Source organism: Sinohyriopsis cumingii, chromosome 18 (assembly GCF_028554795.1).
Source record: "Sinohyriopsis cumingii isolate HCF-2022 chromosome 18, ASM2855479v2, whole genome shotgun sequence".
NCBI classification, from domain to species: Eukaryota; Metazoa; Mollusca; class Bivalvia; order Unionida; family Unionidae; genus Sinohyriopsis; species Sinohyriopsis cumingii.
The window spans coordinates 16871625-16892552 of NC_142978.1; the positions used below are offsets into that span (position 1 = coordinate 16871625).

The following is a 20928-nucleotide window of genomic DNA, read 5'->3' on the forward strand; positions in this document are numbered from 1 at the left end:
TGGTATTTTTTTCACAGTAATATTTAATTACTAAAGTTTAGCACATTAGTGTTTGACTACTGAAGTTTAGCACAGTAGTGTTTGATTACTTAAGTTAAGCACAGTAGTATTTGACTCCTAGAACCAGTCAAGTTAGTACCTGACTACTAAAACTAATCACATCAGTGTTTGACTACTAGAACTAAGCACGGTAGTATTTGACTACTAGACCAAATCACGGTAGTGTCTGACTTTTGCAGTCTGACACAGTGATTACCGAAGTTAATCATTGTAGTACAGGCTGCTATGTATCACCTTGGATATTTCACCGCTGTATTCGTATTATTCGTTGTCATTGGTGTGAGAGTAGTAGACGTGCTCACTTTAATACATTTCATGTCATTGACCTTAAAGGTTTTGTATTTTTCTTTGAATCCATTTCGGTCTCGAAGTGTTGGAAGCTCGGCTTCGTTCAGTTATTTACTCCACACGTCTAGACGATGACGAATAATTGCGTGTTGTGAGGCATATGTTATCACGATTGAGCCTTATCTTGTTTTTGAGGTTAGTGAAATACCTTATATGACTCGTCTTCTTCGAAATGTTTACATTTGGTTCCACCATGAAAACTTGCCTGCACCTTCTTGCTCTTGTAATTGCAGCTGGTAAGCTACATGTTTTATTGCTATGACATGACTAAAAACAAATCTTTAATGTATCTCACATATTACATGGGCACGCATACAATCAGAGAAGTTTTAATGGTCTTTAATTTCGTCTTTGTTAAAGATATGTCTTAAGTCGCATATGTTGTATCATTTCTTATACAATATTTTCCATGGTTAAAATCCTTCAAAACATAATAAATCCACCTCCACCTCAAAAAGAAAGACCCTTTCCCCAAATATAATACTAAAGGACAACCAAATATTCTCAGAGAAAGATATGACAAAAGAACAGAATACATTTACAGTTCTCAATTAGTAGTTCATGACACTAAAGAGACAATTAAAAGAAAGTTTATATTAGACCGCCATTTGTCTGTCTTCTGGGGGTGGGTGGGTAATTAGCTTTAGGCCGCCATTTGTAAAGCACTTTGGGGACAGTGGGAAATTAAGGATTGGGAAATATCTTTGTAGTTATATAGCGTCGGACGGGTATGTTATGTTCAGAATAGGTACGTGGACGGAAAATTAACTGAGGCCGCTATTCTTATTTGTTGTGAAATTAAGCCACCATCTATATGTGTTTATATCGACAAGATGTTACAAAATACAGCACTTGGGTTTCAAGAAGTGAAATCGTTCGTTGCAAAATGTTCACGTCTAACATCATTGAAAACGGCAATAATGAGCTCAATGTTTAATATGACGAGTGAAATGCATTCTATGAAGAAAAACAGATTTTGTATTCTGTTTATTCACGTAGAAATTTTGATTACGGCACGTCATTACATAAAAGCCAGATTGGTAAAGACCGAGTATTATTTATCTTTTAAAGAAAATTAGAAAGCCCTGATAGGTGCCGCCTCTCATTATTCTGTAAACGTCTGACGAGAGAGAGAGAGAGAGAGAGAGTTTACACGAAATCTAATAACATCATTTCTTTGAAATCAACATATTTTTATCAAGCCCGTTCAATCAAAGATCATAATAAGATAGAAAATTAAAGATGAACGTATTGATAAGACTGGAAACTAATGGAGCAAGATTAGGTTTCCAATTACCTAATACAGTACCATTTTGCAATCGAAGCACACTAACTTTATGTGGTAAAGTAAATAGATAATCAAAATGTTCACAAGCCACTTGTCAATTTTGACATCGTTTATAGATTAGTCACGTACAAAACAGGTCAGTAATATTTTAATGGGAAGCCAGGCTACGTTGAAGACAAAATTGGAATTCTAATTTAAAAAATCTCACATTATTGAATCAAGTTGAGGTTCCATTTCCTCTGATAAACTCGACGTCGTCTAGAGGAATTAATTCATATGAATCACACTATTTCATAATGTAGTCGCTAGGAAAGTACATGGCTACCCATTTTGTCATTCTCATTATTAGCATAGACCACACTATTCCAAGAAGCCGTATACGAAATGTGGCACACAATGTAATGGAGTTCCAAGGCATTAATTTTCACAGGTAATGATAGGAATAACTTCCCACTGAACCTTTTCCTTTTAAAACCTGTCATGCAAGTCGATTGACAGCCAGTCTCCTTACGCTGATGTTAGAGACTTTGGATACGTTTTGTCTGCAGATGAGTCAATGGAAGATAGGAATGGTCACACATGTCTTCGTACTACTCTTTGAAAATGTCCTAGTCTAAGATGTGGATCCATCCGTTTTACAGAGACTCATTCAGCTGTTCATCCTGATTCATCATTAAACATAGTCACATTGCGCTTGCCAATGATGACCGACTTTACAACTCTAACAATGTTCTTTGGTTATGCTTGACAAACAGGTGACCAAGTTTGGTCATTGTGTCCCCATGACTGTATATTTGTCTTGTTCGTTTGTGGGGTCTGTGACTGATGTACCGGTGGGAAAATATCATTCGTTTTGTCTGTATTCATGGATTTATGTCCAGTACGTATTTTCTTATCCATCACTTGGAACTGGGGTAAGTGGTTGCTGTTAAGCATGATAAACATCATATTGCCTATATTTAGGACATCTTCTTTCACATCTTTGATTTTGCCTTCCTTCAGCACTACGTGTCTGTGATTGCCTCCTTTCTTGACAGAAAACATCCACCAAGATTGATGGGCTGTTTCCATCGTTGTAATAGTTCAGGATCATTTTGCAACACATTTGTGAGTTACACATACAAGATAAGTTTACTGTGTTTGAAGAATCGAATCTGGGTGGATATATTTTCCACCCGACTTTGACTTCATGGAGTCTACGTTTTCCCACTTCAGGTGTCTTTCAATTGAGAAGGCTTCCGTACGAGTAAACGTTGTCTTTTGTTCGTAGTCAATCGTTGTAATGAAAAAAATTCAAATGTGTTTTTTTTTAAATTTTTCTCCTTTGATATCTTTGAATGTATAGACTGGATAAATAACCTTCCTCAAAAGCGATCTCTTTTTTTCAATGCAATCTCCGATTTTAACGCTTCTTTCGTTTCCTGAGTCATACAATTCTAAACAATCGGTCAGAAACAATAACCTAGTTTTCAGATGACATTTCTTTCATGAGCACATATGCTGCTACGATGGTACGGTTAATTGACAGCTTTGACTAGACGTGGTCAAGGTCTGAAAAAGAAAGCTAAAATACTGAGTAATGTTCAGGCTCATGAGGTTACACATACTGTGTGTTTACCTCTTTTTCTATTGGTACATTATAAGGATCATTTGTAAACAACATATTACACAGCTAACTTGTGTTGATGGTTGTAGATTATAAATTAAGAAAATGGTCATTTGTTAGCAACACATTTACTTGGATTAGAATTCAGAAAATTGGCTTTCCACTGGAAAAAGCTACGGTGTACCTGATTTTTGTCACGTTGTTTCTGCAACTTATGTAAATAGACATAGTCTCTTGGAAATTAACATCGCAAATGACCTGAGCCTAGGGCATAGGGTTGTGTCACAAGTCAGGTGACAGTCCGTATATAACAAGGACGAAGTAAATAATTATTCATTCATATTTTAATATTAAAGTGAAATCACTTATAGTTGCCTTTAGATATACTTTGATAATAATTATTTATTTAAAGGTTTCATTGGAATTAAAAAGTGTGCACTGACATTTTTGACTAAAATTTACTTTGGGATTATTCTGAATTCATTCAAGGACAATCTGTATTGTATCAGTATGATATGATACAGCAAGACTGTTAGCACATCAGCTCATTCAAGGCTATATTTGCACCATCACATTCGAGATTGGAATCTATTCGGAACACTATAATTGTTTATTTGTGATAGAAACTTTAGGATTATTTTGGATTATTTGGGATTTAATTAACATTACTGTAAGTTCCTTTTATAATTGAAAGAATTAAATTATTATTGCATTTACTAAATTTGTTGGTTTGTTTGTGTCTGTTATATATTTTAAGACCAAATAGTCCTAAGAATGTTGGTGCTTAAAATGTTTCCACAGTCGTTTCAAGTTATAGCTGGAAAAACGTGTCTTTATGTCTTCGACATTCTACCCTCTGTTGAGATAACTAAATAGGTCGGTAGAAATATGTTTTCCAATTATTTCGTAAATGATGGTCAGGATAAAAGTTGATATACAATTTTGGACTTCAAGGTAACAGGGATTACACCAGTTTCTAAACAATGATTGAAGAGATTAGTGAGAGAGAAAGTTATAACAGAGCAGCAGGGAAGTTGAACAGACCAGAGTTTCCAGCCAAAATAAAGCTTCCTACGCGAACTTTCTCCATAGAAGCCTCAGAAATCAAAAATAATGCCTTCTACGGAAGCTAATTTTCATGCATTTCAGACCGGATGCATCGGGTGGTCGCGCCAAGTGTGTTAATAAATATAGCGTCCAGGACAGGAAAATAAATTATCGGGAATAAATTTTTGTGTTAAATTTTTTGTTGCATGGTGGGGCTGCTTTGGTCCATTTTACGTCGCATTAAAATAATATACTTGAAAATAATATGAGCTCGAAAACTAGCACAGTTGGAGAGCCTCATTCCGCTAGATTAGCGCGAGAACAATTGGCGGCACTAAAGAAACTTATCCCAGTAAAGGAATTATTCAAGAAAAAAGTTCGTGATTACGAAGACGCGAAGTATGAATTTACCGATTTATCGTCGAAATTATTAAAACCAGTTACCGAAACAACCGAGCGAGTCTTTTTGGGTGATGTGAAAGATCCGGACATCAGGAAACGTGGAATTCTTCCTGTGTTGAGAGGAATTGAGGAACATTCACGAGTATTACCGGAACGACTAGCAATACTAGCACAACAACACGATCAAGCACAACCAGCAGCAGCAATTGGTTTTAAAATAAAAAAAGGAAAACCTGGAGGAAGAAAACCTGGAGGGGAAAAACCGTTTGATCCCGATGACATAAGAGGAAATTTTACCGAGGAGGGATGGCAAATAATATCACAGCCGCTCTCGACGTTGTATAATATAGATCAATTTGGTAAATTTGCGGAAGATTATTTTAGTGGTCGAGGAGGATATCTGACTAATGAAGGGAAAAAAAGATACGCAAATCGTAAAAATTGGTATAATATGTTATATAAAGTTTACTCGGGAAGATCACAGGTGAGAGAAACGGATCCATATTACAGAAGATTTCTTAAGGCTGCACAGGAAACGTATAATTATAATATGGAACAGGCGGAATTGCTAAGAACAACACCTAAATCCTCACGAAGAAGAAAAACAAAACCAAAAGAAAAAGTTCAACCACAGGAAGAAGAAATTCAACCACAGGAGTTTGAATTTCAACCACAGGAGTTGAAAGAAGATATTCAACCACAGGAATTGGAAGAAGATATTCAACCACGGGAATTAGGGGCCAGACCAAAGGAAAAAAGTCAAACTCGGGAAAAAAAGAAAAAACCAAAAAAGAAAAAGGATAAGAGCGACCAGGAACCAATACCAGAAGAAAAAGTTCAACCAAGCGATTACAAACCACCTGGGGATGAGAGAGTTCGAGCATTAATTGAGGAAGAAATTGCATCTCGTTTAATAAGACCAATTGATTATAATAAACCTGCTGATTATTATTTGAGGGAAGACAATATCGATAGGCTCAAAGATGAAGGTGAAAGGTTAGACACCGCTGCGAATTATACTCCAGTGAATATAAGAACATACGTGAAAAAAGAATTTATTGACTCATTTGGACCAGGAACATGGCCGCAGTTAATTTATTTTGGTAGTTTAAGAAAACCGATGAATTTATTCGATATCGGATATTCAAATTTTAAAAAGGAGGTCGATGAATATAAAAAAATACTTACAAGCAGATCACCAGATCCTAGACAAAGCACGCCACCACCGCAAGATCCTAAAATAGGAAGCGGATATACCATTTGTCCTGACAGCGTTGTCAACGACGTATCTCGCCTCGAAATATTAATAGGAGGAAAACGAGCCGGAAATAACTCTTCTGAAATAATCAACGAGGCCTCAGATATTTGCCAGCGATTATTCCGCGGCGGTGTCATCAATTCCCACATTTACAAAGAGCTCGTTGACGAACTCATCGATTAAAACAACATAATTGAAATAACATGATAGTTCACAAACATCAACGCAGACCTAGACAGGTCCGCATAGTTAACTCTCGATTGCCCGTATATAAATATATTCACGGTAACGGATTAGGCGATATCGTTGGAAGCCTTGTCACGCGAGTAGTCCCTAAAATCGGACCCGCAGCTAAGCAAATTGCATCAAAGGCAATAGGAAAGATCGGCGAGACCGTCATCTCTGGTATTGGTAATTTAGCCAGTAAAGGCTTCAATGTTGTCAAAAGCAAAATATCAAACTTAATGCGCAAAAAAAGCAGCCTGTCAAATTACCTAGCACCAGCGAAATGCCCGCTGATGTCAGTAAAGTTATAAACGACGCAGCAAATAAAAAAATAAATGATCTAGTACAGGAAGTTGCAAATACAAGTTTTATTTCGGGTAGCGGTCTTCGTTTTAGACGATAATTTTAATAATAAATGTTCGCACAAGTGTCAAACGAAGTGTTCGACATGGACGAACCTGTAGGCAAGGACACCTCCGTGCGTGATTTTCAGTATTTCTCGTACGTTGCAGTTGAACCAAATACACCTAATCGCTTGGAAATTCAAGTTCACGATACGACAAGATATTTTCTTCCATCTGAGGCATATATGAAGTTGTTGGGGAAATTCTTAAGGCGGATAATACCGCCTATGGAGCAAATTTTAGAGTCGGGTTTGTTAACAACGGCATTATGGCATTATTCAAAAACGCCACTTATATGATCGACGGAAGAGAAATTGAATCGATTACCAATGATGTTGATTTAGCAACGACGATAATAGGCCTAGCCAGATATTCGGATGATTTTACTAGATCAGCTGGCCCTAGCATGATGTTTGCTAAAGATAATTTTGATCGTCCTGATAGTAGGCCGTTTCTTATCAGACAACCCAACGATCGCGCCGCTAATCCCGCTCCCGTTGCAGGTATCGAAGATATGATAATTAGTACTAATTCTGATTATAATCTTGGATTTACCTCGCGAAGAGCCGTGCTAGAAGGAGGTCGCAGAAGATTCTCTTGTGCTATTCCGCTATCCCATATATTTGGATTTTGCAGGCATTTCAGGAAAATTATCTACGGAGCAAAACATACCGTAACGTTCGTCAGAAAGGGAAATAGCGATGATGCTATCTGGCGAGAAGGTGATATCAATTACGTTACTAACGTGATAGATGCTGCTGGCGATGCCGCAAATGTCGGTATGGTAAAATTACTCAAATTTACCTTGTGGATGCCAGCGATAACCCCATCAATAATCGAGGAAGAAAAATTATTATCATTTATGAACCAAGGCGGTAAATCTGTCATGTCATGGCTGACAACAACAACAGATTCCACAAATACCGATATTGATGGTGATTTTACCTGGCGTATTGCATCGCAGCAAGGTACCTCTGCACCCAGGCATATCTTTATCGCTTTTTTGCAGGCCCGAAGGTATAGTCAATTGTACAGCCACATGATATTTGATAGCATCGGCGCAACAAACGTATCACTGAGGATAAACGGGCAACAAGAACCATCCGAGGAAATATCGACTGATTTTGCCAATTATTCGACGGCTCGCGCGTATCATCGATTGCTAAGTTTCATGGGTCGTGATCAAAATATCGATACCGGATTGCAAATATCGCAGCTAGATTTTAATAAACTTTATCCTATCTATTACTTTTCCCTGGAGCATCTCGATTTGGTAAAACAATCTGTTGTCGATATCCATTTCAAAGCCAGAATTCGCACGGGAAATAATTTATATAAAGCAGTTGCGGTGATTCTCAGCGATAGAACAATGATCTTGGAAGGAATCAGCGGCAGAATGAGAGTCATCGACGCTCCTGTCGAAAAAATGTAACTTTAAAATCGAAGATTTTTAAGATTTCTAAATTTAGATTAAACGATTATTAATATGCCATACGAACACGTCAGCGTAACTCTGACCCCGGGTCAGATGAAAAAACTCCAAACAGCAACAGCAAAGCGATGCGGTGTGAAATTAACCCTGAAAAACGATCAAATTCAGGGCGGTCCTAACAAACTGTCGCTAACTAAGAGTCAACGTGAACGTTTCACCAAAGCCAAATCAGCGAATTTCGGTGTTCATGTGAATCTTAGTATAGGTGCCATCAGAGACATGGTCAAAACGGGCGGAATTTTCCCTTTCCTAGCCGCTATTCCTGGATTATTATCCGGGGCTCTTCCGGCAATTGCAAAAGCGATAGGATTAGGTGCGGCCGGAGCCGCAGGCGACAAACTAGCAAAAAGCATAATGGGAGGGCGATACGGTAAAAAAAAAGGGAAGCGGCCTTTATCTAAGACGCCCTCCTCCGTACGGATCCGGCCTAAGATTAGCGCGCCCTATTCAAATTTAGATTTATTCAGCGAAGCAAAGAAAAAAAAAATAAAGTTTTTCAGAGGCGTATTTATGCGGGATCAACTACCAGAAAAACCAAACCCCACCGAGACGGGAATAATAAATCTCGATTCAGATACTGGCCCTGGCACACACTGGGTCGCCTACGCGATTAATCCTCGCGAAGTTGTTTACTTTGACTCGTACGGACTAGCGCCACCAAAAGAATTTATCAATTACGTGTCAAAGTTAAATATTCCAATTTGGTATTCGACACTTCCGACGCAGACGTTAATGGATCCACCGATATGCGGTCCTGAATCAATTAATGTCCTTGATGCAATTTCAAAATCATCCGGTCCGTATCATAGAATCGTATTTGAATACGCCGCAGATAAGTATCATGGTTGATATTTACGGAAGGTTCCTGCACAGGAAGAAGGAAGTAGCTGACGTCGATCTATCAAAGTTCGCCACGAGGGATGATATTAATAATCTTTTGTCGCTGTCAGAAGTAGATCCTGGCGAAGTTGCTGTTTTTCAGAGCCGCGAAGGAAGATTACAAACCAGCAACGTGAAAATAACAGATATAATCAAGCGAGACGAATATAACGATCGCATTAATCAATTTACTCACCTATCATCGCTGATATCTCCGATTTTGTAGCGAAGTTGTCACTGAAGGCCAATATCGCAGATGTGGAAAAAAAAGACAACGAATTATCAGCGGCGTTGCTTCTAAAGGCTGATAAAACATTATACGACGATCTTCAGGACAGAGTGACAAAAAGACTTAACAGGCTAAATAACGATCTTAAAAAACTCGACGATACCTTAGCTAAATTTAGTAAAAAAATTGAGGAAGATATAAAAACATCCGTCGATAATATCTCCACCACCGCAAACGAGCTAGCACGGAAAAAAGCCGATCAAGCATCGCACGATGATCTCAGCGATAAGGTAGGAAACGTCAGCAAGGATATTACTAACGTTTTCACCGATATTACCGAGATAAAAACCGTAATGAGTCAGAAAAGCGATAAAACATCACACGACGATCTCAGCGAGAAAACAAAAAAAATCAACGAGGATATTGCTAAAATTAACGATGAAATTTCCAAGATATACCAAATCACAAATGAAAAAGTCGATAAGACATTACACGGCGATCTCAGCGAAAGTGTGAGAAAAATCAACGAGGATATTACCAAAATCAACGAGGAAATTTCCAAGACGCGTGATTTGGCGCCTCAAAAGGTTGGTGTATCGTCGTATGACGGAGAAATTCGAGATTTAAATGCGAAACTTCTTGACGCAACTACAAAAATTAACGATATTAGCGCAAAAATATCGTCAGCTAATCTTGAAAAATTAGCGCGTATTAATATACCATCCGAGGTAGAAACAAAAAATCTTCCCTGCCATGTACCATTTGTGTTAAAAACACACAAAGGTACATGGACACCCGAGAATAACACATTTAGCTTTACCATGCCAATTACTGGCATATATCGAATATATTTTATCTCCGTGATAAAATTCAAAATAATAACCAGATATTTTAATATCCACGACGAATTTTTAAATATTTTGATGCTTGCAAATGACACGGAAACATTTACGCTAGAACCACCAGATAGAACCACGACAGAACCAACCCCTTATTTTGCAGTTTTCGAATATTTATCCGGAACATACCACACAATTGGTTAGATAACCTAGCTAATAAATGACTGCATCGGATTACCGATACAATCAGGCGCGTTCATGGCAGGATTCGTTAAAAAAACTCCTCGACGAATATCAAACAAAAATAAAAAAATATCAGCGCAGATTAGTTGCCATCGATGTTGCTGTGTACGCGGTAAGCGCAATAATTGCCGGCGCAGGTATAATCTTATCCGCGGTGACAACAATCGCGCCGATCATAGCAACGATAATAATATCATCGACAACAACAATCGCGGGTGTTCTCAATATTATCGTGAAAAAAATATCCTCATGCACGAGTGAAAAATTATCTCTGTACACGAGTAAACTATCCCAGGTCAACGAGGCGTATTCGAAATTATCATCGCTGCTTTCTGAGAGTCTCAACGACGGCGTTATATCCGATCTAGAATTTTCCATGATGGTAAATATCTACTCTGAGATTGAACAAATGAATATCAATAATGTCGGAACTAGCTCAAATCGTGACAAACACAACGCCGCCGATAACAACGCTGATATCGGCAAGCTCAACCAGGCCAGAATTTAGTATCGATTTTCCAATACCAATTAGCGTCAAGGAAATTGCGCTGTCACAGTTACGCGTCTATAATAGCTGGCCCAATATTAGGTCAAAATCGTTCGGTAGATTATCGCCGAATAATTCACTTGTTTTTGCCAATAAAAACAAACCCGACGGAACTCCCGATTGGATCGTCGTTGGCATACCAACAGGCAGTTACGAAATTGAGCAAATCGACAAGGAACTTACCAGTAGAATATCGAATATAACCGGCGATGCTACACCAGGAATAAAAATATTAGCACACGAGCCAACAATGTCATCGATCATCGAAGTAAAATCGCCGTATATCGTTGATATTTACCAGTCATCGATTAGGACAGTTCTAGGTTGGCCCGAAATCACACCTCTGGCAAAACCAAAAAAACCAGATGTTTTTATTCCAGGTTGGCACGAAGAAGCTCCTCCAGAACTACCGGAGCCAAAAAAATCAGATTTTATCACCGACGAAGGATGGTACGGAACTATCAGACACAAACCTCTAATCCACAATGCCATCAACATCATGAATATCCACAAATTTAACCTGTTAATGTTCGCTTTTACTTTTAGGGACGAAAAAATTCTCTCGTGGTTGGTTCTTCCTAAAATTCCCCCCGGCGTGGAAATCTTCGACGCTACTAACATTAACAGGACAATATTCCCCATAGAAGGCATCATGATAAGAAAAACCATCGACGAATTTAATCAAGAACATAAATTACATTTAAATTTATTGCGGGAATCCTTTCATGAATGCATCTTAAATAAATCAGGTTCATGCAGCGAAATTATCGGACGTGTGAAGATTTTAAATCAACTCGCGAATGATGTTGAATATTATCACGACATGTTCATTCGGGCGATAACCGACGATATATCAATTGCCGATTACGTTCTTCCTATTAGCAAATTCGAGTTGATCAAAAATTCAGGAGAAAAACAAAAATTCATGACAGTATTTGGATTAACCGAGGAAACGCTACCAAATTTCAAATTTCCCGATTATGACGTTGATAAAATGAGAAAATCCGTCATTGATACCATCGATGATTTATTTCCGAAATTACACGCCGCGTGGACTAAAAAAATACAATCGGAATCAATTCTCAAACACAATAATGATCAAACGGAAGGGGGACGGCATATCTCGCCGGGTATCGTCAATATAACGGAAGTTATCGCGATTTATCTTCACGCGGATGTCGTTGAAGGTAGCTACAACGCAGATGCGTCTGTGTCAGAGCAGGCACAGCAGGGATTTATTTTATATTCGTTTTCACCTAGCGCCTCTCCGGGTTTTTTGATAATAAAAGAGCCAGTAAATCCGTTTTACCTGCGATGCCACAATCGATTATTGTCGAAGATAAATTTCAAACTGACGAATCAAAATGGAAATTTGCTTGATATACGCGGGGAAACACTGAGTATCAACTTGCTGGTGAGATCGTAAAAAATCTGCCCGCCAGAGAAAAATAACCAAAAAAAAAAAAATAAAAACCAGGAGATTTTTCAAAATTAGTAAAATTTCTTAATTTTGATGGGGTAAATACCCGTCAAATTGAGTAATTTATACAATTTAGTAAATTTGTTGGGGTAAATACCCGTCAAATTGAGTAATTTATATAATTTTATGTTTTTGATGGGGTAAATACCCGTCAAAATTAAGAAAATTGCACAATTTCAGTAAATAAATTAATTCAGTAAATAAATAAAAAAAAAATATAAAAATCAGGGAAATTAAGAAATTTGTGTAATTTTATATTTTTGATGGGGTAAATACCCAACAAATTGTGTAATTTACATAATTTCGTGAATCTGCTGGGGTAAATACCCGTCAAATTGAGTAATTTATATAATTTCGTAAATTTGATGGGGTAAATGGTAGTCAGAAACAAGAAAATTGCACAATTTCAGTAAATAATGAAAAAAAAAAAAAAAATAAAAATCAGGAAATTTTGTTTTTTTTTGTTGATAGAAATTTTTAAGAATCTTCGATTTTAATTTTACTCTCAACGACCAGCTTTTTTAGCTGCCTGACGCGCGAGCTGGTAATTTTTCTCGACTCGTATTCGTCTGATAAACTCGACCTTACTTTTTCTACCAGTGTCGATAATTTAACGAAATCCTCGATTTGATCATCGCTGACAGACGCAAGCGATTGATACATCGCAATCTGGATTTTCTTTATGAACTTGTATTCAGATGGTAGCGTGTACCTGTATTCGAGCTTTCCTTGGACGATCGTCTCAAATTCGGACCGGATTTTACCTGCGTCCAAATCTGAAGATAAATTTACATTTTTATTTTTCAGATCCTCGATGGCCTCGATGATGTTGTTTATATTCTCCTCGTTCATTATATAAATTTTTAATATTTAATTAATTTTAATCGGATATTATCGGAATATAATAAAATTTGATCCACACGCCAATTTTGTAGGAAAATGCTGCGTTGATCATTTTTTCTGCCGCACGTTGCACCGATGATGGATGAATACTAAAATATTTTCCCGCGGCACTCATCGACGTGAATACAATTTCCTCATTTGTTTCTTGATTTACTGATTTGACCGCCTTAGCTGGTCGTCCGCCGCCGTACCAAATTTAGAATTTTCACTCGGAGTTACCACTCGAAGATTAAATAATTTATTATTAGCTTTATTTCCGTCAATATGGTCAATAACAAGACCGATTTTTATTGGTCCGTTGAAACATTCAAATACAAACCTGTGACAGAAATAATTCATGCATCTTTGTTTTTTGTTCTTGTTGATGGTAAATTTAAGATATCCATTTTTATCAACATTACCGACATGATACTTCGTTCTGGTATTTCTGACAATACCATCGGACGACGCCTTGTATCCCTCGATCGTTGGGTGAGATTTGAACTCGTGTGTCATTGTTGATTCTGGAATCGCTGATTTTGGATTCATATATGACAATCTATATGTCTAAATCGTTATTTGCTTTGAATCGATTAATATAATCTTCTTCGCATGTTATAACGGACGAGGATCTTTTTTCATAATATCGCCGTAATTCCCGGTAATTCTTTCCTCCACATGCCAGACACAATCGAGTTTTCCCTCGCGTGCCAACTTGGCAAACTAAGCAACGCTGTGGTCCTTTACTGCCACGCCGAATCGCATGTATGTGAGCGCCACAATAATCACCTCTGCAGGATTTGTCACAGAATTTTGTTGAACCGATTAGTATCCACTTGCATTGATTCATTATATTTAAACATATGTCTAAAATATAATCATGGATGCATTTGATCTTGATGAGGCAGAATATATTATACCTGAGGTTGATCGAGCCAAGAAAGAGTTCTTCGATGATGGAGCTGTTCACACTTGGTCGACATGGAAAACGAATTCCATTGATGCTACGATGAATCTGGAACGAGCCAAGAAAATAATCGAGCACAAAAAAACCGAACATAAAGAAGAGCGATTTATTTTCGGGATAAAATTTATCGCACAAATGCCCGATGATACCTGGATTATTCGCGATAAACGAGATCCGGTGCGTGGCGGTAAGAAAAACGTTGTTTTTGATAAAAATTCTAAACCCGGATTGTTACTGGGAATCGATGGCCCTTATTATGCTAGATCTTATCCAGTCAGCGCTGTTGTTTATGGAATTTATCGGCTAAATAACAACCCGGATGCAAAAAACCTACCTGCGATGAAAGAATCACCGATGATAAATTGCGTGGCTGAGCGTGTTATCGAACATATGAAAAACGCTCGACGTGGATCTGGTTTGACACAATTAAGGTTGGATAAAATTAACGCGTGGGCAAGTACCGTTGCTGATGGTGCATCTGTGGACGACGTAGCTGCGTTGAGTAAAAAACTAAAATTTCCTATCACGGTGAAAACGCTATCTGGAGAAATATTATACTCGTCGCCGTATAGATCCCGAGGAGCACCAATCGAGATTGTCGATCACAATTCCCATGCGTGGTCGCAGTCGGTAATGATATTTCCGCGGGATCGTATGGTTAAATTTTATCCCGTGGAAAATTCTGCGGAGAATAATAATTCCGATGATATGTTCAGATTTATCAAAAAATTAAGCGCATCTGATCCGATATCGATATGGTTATTCTCGAACGAAGAAAGATACGATCAATTTATTTTGCCATGCGGTGATATTTACAGGGATGAAATATTACACGAGTCGATGAGAAATCTTGCGGTGAAATATTCGTCGAATCCCGATCAATTATTAACGAATTGCTTTACAGTTCCGTCTGTGGCCGCTCATGCCGCCAGGGAGAAAAACTCGTGGAAGCCTACGAGGAACGAATATCTCGCTGATATTCAACTTAGTTGTATCGAATACGGCCACGGTGGACTGTGGAATACCAAGTACGATTTCGAAGATATGATCTCCGTCGACATGAGCGCGTGTTATCCTGGAAGTTTCCTTGGATATGGCGATTGTGCAGATTATTTTGCTAAATTCGGTCATCCTACCAGCGAGATGACAAGGGTAGCAATTAACGGACCGTTACCTAATTTTGTCATGACTGGATTCGCTTGTGTAACGTCGTTTGAGTTTGCTGAAAATCTACATAAAATCTGCTATATTTGGTTCGGCAAGCATTTCTCTCAGCATCGTTGGGTTCCTACGGTGTTGTTGAGATATATGCTAGATTCGTCGATGTTAGTGTCGTTGACGGTGAGTGAGGCGATTATATCTTACAGGAAACAGACCGATGTGTGGCTGCCAACAGATTGCGATGACGCGAAAGATATAGGAAGAAAAATAATTGGTAAATTTACCCAGGGCGGATCCGTTGATCACAAACATCGACACGCTAGGTTGTTTATCAACGATGCGGAGATGGATTTTATAATCGCCGATACGGTATCAAGAGGAATATTTTGCAACAGAGAGAATATTATCATTGATGGAGCAAAGTTAGGTACCGTGATTAGCTACCTTGACGGAGAATCAGCGCAATATACGCATTTGCGATCATCGATGCTCGCTTATGTAAGTATAAATTTGCTCTCGATGATAAACAAATTTTCTGATATCGCGGTAAGAGTCGCGACGGATTCGTTCTATATCGACAAAAAATACCAAGATAGGTTGGAAAATTTAATCACCGACGGTAGTTCATGGGGAACTTGGAGAATAAAAAACGAGGATATCCTAGATTATTGTGAAGACGCCGATGTTGAAGATCGCGATGAATTCCATCAAGGTAGATTTGAAAAATCTTCGATAGAATCTTCGATTCTGGAATCTTCGACAGCCGCATCTGCGTTTGACCCAATTTCACGCAGCAAATTCGTTTACCTAAATGGGCCTGGCGGTAGCGGTAAAACAACGCGAGTAATAAATTTATTTGCGAACTCCGATATGATTGTATTGACTCCGACACATAGATTAGCGCGAGAAATAAAGCAACGTGGCGTTGGTTCTTGCACGTATCACAGTTATTTCAAATACAGCGGTGGATCATGGGACTCGGCACGCATGGGCGATAAATATATCAACAAGATCATAATATTTGATGAGATTTGCACGGTGAATTTAGATATATTAAAATCGATATTAGCTTGGCTGGGAGGGAAAAATACCGCTGTGATAATGTGCGGCGATCACGGCCAACCTGATCCGATTGATGGCGAATCGCCTCATGAATGGCTCAGAAACTTCGTTGATTATTACGAGGAAATTGACGCTGATTATAGATCGACAGATATTTTGTTGACCGAGTTTAAAAAATTGATTCGATTACAACCGAATAAGATTCAATGTGACGTCATGAGAAAAATAATTGATGAGACTCCGATGAGCGATTTTCTAAATTTGTGGCGTCCCGATCATTTGATTGTCGCTAGTAGAAAAATTGTTCGTGATATTATTCAGGAAATGTTATTTAAGCTACATTGTGAGAAATTTCCAACGTTGCAGGTACCGTTATGTTATAGGCCCGCTAATACTCGACGACAAAATATTAATATTATTTTGCCATGCGGGGGGGAAAAGATTTTGGTCCTGAATGATATTATCTTCGTTGATATTAATCTTGTTAATGACGCGATAAATGCAGAAAAATCACCGTGGAAATTAGGTTACGCAACAACGATACATTCATCGCAAGGATTGACCGTAGATGGCCAAGTTTGGATCGTCGATGATAGAATTTCTTGGTCAAATTTGGTATATTTAGCCGTGTCGAGAGTAAGAAAATTATCCCAGCTAGGACGAATTCGAGTAAATTACATTAGTGACGCTGGCGGTAGTTGAGTATCTTCGGGGACTATTTGTAATTCTTCTTTGGTAAATCCGCGTTGTGGCGCTAACGAATCTAGGATATAAATTGCTGGTCTTCCAGATGATCTTGTTACGGCGGATATTTTATGTGTTGTGACACTCCAGGTTGGGTCGGTTGCTCTTTTTCTTCCTCCTTCGGCCTCGCCTTCTTTATATAAATATCTGACTGTGACGCTACCTAGTACAGGTTGAATTGTGGAATCTCGCTTTAGTGGTATATTCGATTTTGTAATTGCAATTGCAGGTTTCATTGCTATTGTTCGAGTTATTTCGTTATTTAACGCGTTAATCACATGAGGCAATCTTGATACCCAATCGTGAGATCGATTATCTTGAATAAATTCACGCGCGTATTGGTATCCAAATAATCGTTCTGCGAGCGTTTTGTTGAATCTTTCGACGATAGCTTGATTGTGATGAACACCTACAATACCGCGACGGATTTTAACCTTATTTTTTTTCATCAATGAAGTAACCGCGCCGAGGAATTCTCGACCTGGATCAACCTGGAGAAGATTCGGCCATGTTAACGGGGATCGTGAATAAATTTCGCTAAATGCCTTAGCAATTTCCATTGCTGTTTTATTCGATAATGGCTCTGCTTCCTTATATCTGCTAGTGATATCGACGATGGCCAGAACATATTTATATGTGACTCCGTCGACGGTATCGTGAGGAAGAAACATAAGATCCGCTTGATGGACCTCATTAGGGACACTGACGGTGAAACTCGCGTATGGTATTTTTTTAGGTGGAGGAAGATATATTTGCCAAATTGCCTGTTTTGATAACCACGATTCAGCGACGGATTGTTTTACTTTAGCGGCTTTAGCGAGTTTGGCAACCGCTGATTTTCCTCGCCAGAATCCTCGCGGAGAATAATATATCTGCTCCATATTATTTACCAGCACCGAACACTAATTTGCCTTTCATCGCGCCTTTTACCAGCCAGGTTGCTAATTTCTCTTTGAAACTTTTATCAGGAATCGCGTCTAATGCGTGAATTAACTTGATATCAGCGAGATGCCTTTGTTGTAAATCTCAACTGCGATATGCGAGGTCGTGATAGTAACAAGCTTCATCGATAGCGTTTACTGGATTTTCGCCTTGATATGGTTGGTTATTATCGTCGAGTCTGATATCGAGTCTCGTTCCGGGTCCACAATAATTGTATCCTGGTAGATGCTTCTCTCCGGGATATTTCGCCCAGGGTAACCCAGGTAGATTTGTCAAGGAGGCTGCGATATCTCCTCCGGTTCTTCTACTTTTTTTTTTACAAATCTAAACTTGCGCGTCTTACAAACTTCGCATTCTCCTGCAATTGCGTTCCTGTTGTTGCGTGTAACGATTTCGGTTGGATTTATCGTAGCTGTGCGCTTGCGGCACTTAACACAATATAGATCCATGTATTCTAGTAACATGAATGTAATTGATTTTTCAGCCACGAAGCGACGCGAACAAGTGAAACATCATGCGGCATTACCGAATTCGATTAGAATGATAATCATTGGACCATCGGGATCTGGTAAAACGCAATTGTTATTGAATTTGATCATGCGATGGCTGAAATGGGACAAATTGTACTTGGTTGCACCATCCGTGGACGATCAACGCTGTTATCAAGTGTTAAAGGAATTTAGCGACAATACCGACGAAGGCACAATTGAATTCATCACAGACATCAATGAAGCTCCAACCGTGGAGAATTTGGACGGCGATATTAATAATCTTGTTGTATTCGATGACGTTATGCTGGACAAGCAGACCAACCCGGCTAGGATATTCTCGCGTGGCAGACACAAGAACACCGATGTTATTTACGTGACACAGAGATACACGCAGATTCCAAAGGTGATTAGGGACAATTGCAATATTTTATCTGTGTTCAATGGCGTAGATACACACACGTTGAGAAATATCCATCAGACCTGGTGCAACGGCGACATGGATATAAATAAATTTAAAAATTTGTTCAGCCACGCTCAGTCAACGCCGCATGGTTTTATTACGATCAATCTTCATGATCCACGCAGTCGGTATCGAATTGGTCTTGATCAAATTTACTCATAAAAAAGCAGCCCCACCATGCAACAAAAAATTTAACACAAAAAATTATTCCCGATAATTTATTTTTCCTGTCTCGAACGCTATATTTACTAACACACACGGCGCGACCACCCGATGCATCCGGTCTGAAATGCATGAAAATTAGCTCCTGTAGAAGGCGTTATTTTTGATTTCTGAGGCTTCTACGGAGAAAGTTCGCGTAGGAAGCTTTATTTTGGCTGGAAACTCTGGTCTGTTCAACTTCCCTGCTGCTATAACAGTTACAGAGGTTTTTATATTTGAATCTCATCTCAACACTGGAAATGATTTGACAATCTTCTTTTACGTTTAGGAACGTGTATTCTCTCTTTCTCGGTTTAAATGTCATGCAGTTGAAATATAGTGATTTAACTCTTGACAAGTCCGATATTTGCTCATCAAAGCTAATTTCAGCGGGATCTGATGGGGATATTTGGTTCCTACCGTCCGGTAACTGACAATAACATAATTATTTTACAGAAGTAAATAGTGACTATCGGCAAAGAAAGTATTTAATCTAGTGTACTCTGGTTATTTGGCGTAACCAAAACATATATAAATAATATAGTTACAAATGAAAAAGGAATATTTTGACCTATAAGTTTTCTTTTATGGCGAGAATGCGACAAAGGACTTCATTTAGATACACAAAACGATATTTGTTTTCGGACTTCAATCTGACGTACAAATTAGTTGCTGTTTTAAATATCAATGATACAATGATACACTTTCCCCAGTGATAATTTTTGTCACTTTGAAAGATGTTTGAGCCAAAAGCAAAGTCATATTTACAATGCAGTACCATGACTAATAACAAAGGGTATGATATACTATATATAATATACTATACTATTAGTTGATATATACGTTGCTTGGAAATTTTCAAGCCATGACTGTGTACTACATCTAAATTGTACGCTGAGATATATTTGCATTGGTTTATTTTTAATGTTTGAACATTAGTCTGAGAGAGAGAGAGAGAGAGAGAGAGAGAGAGAGAGAGAGAGAGAGATGATAAATGTCTATTGGTTTATTTTAAATTTTGAACAGAACTGAGAGAGAGAGAGAGAGAGAGAGAGTATTCAGATGTATACTGCAAATGACATTGTTTCAAACATATGGATAAGGCATAATTCTCCGTTCCGGTCTAAAAAACAAATAGCGAAATTTACTTTCTTTAGCGGATGATGAAGGACTTTTGAGAGATTCAGAAGCTATAGACCGGTTTAGCAAACCGTTTTCTATCCCATACACTGATTTGTGTAAACTTTACACAGTATATTTTATATTTTTAAGTCAAGTTAATTTTAAGAAATGATTTGCAAATCACATACTTATCAACTCCAAAATGTTAGCGAAATTCAGTAGCACACGGTATAATAATTGTTCCTTAGAGGCTTTCATCAAATTCGAAATGCTATATTTATTTTTAACACAATGACTAGGTTCAGCATGAAGATCACATGAGACATGTTTACAGTGAACCCTCCTTATACAGTGATCCTCAATGGAGCGGACATTCGTATGGGCGTGGTGTGTTGAAATAGGTCGCAGTTAATGCAATCGTTATGCTGAACCTAATTCAGTATAAGACGATCTCATTTATAACAGAGTGTTAATTTATGTACTTCAAGAGGTGTAATGGTGAAGGACTATTGTATAAATCAGATCTGGTTTATCTTCACGAGTTTTGTT

At 38.2% G+C, this 20928-nt stretch overlaps 1 protein-coding gene across 1 annotated transcript in view; it reads left to right on the forward strand.

Moving 5' to 3' along the window:
- The first annotated feature begins 530 nt into the window (after positions 1 to 530).
- Positions 531 to 20928, forward strand: part of LOC149776151 (uncharacterized) — a 30479-nt gene continuing 10081 nt past the window's right edge. Inside the window, exon 1 of the mRNA XM_089941721.1 lies at positions 531 to 644. Coding sequence (XP_089797847.1) covers positions 581 to 644 — 64 coding nt within the window. The 5' untranslated portion in view covers positions 531 to 580. The remainder of the gene's footprint in view (positions 645 to 20928) is intronic.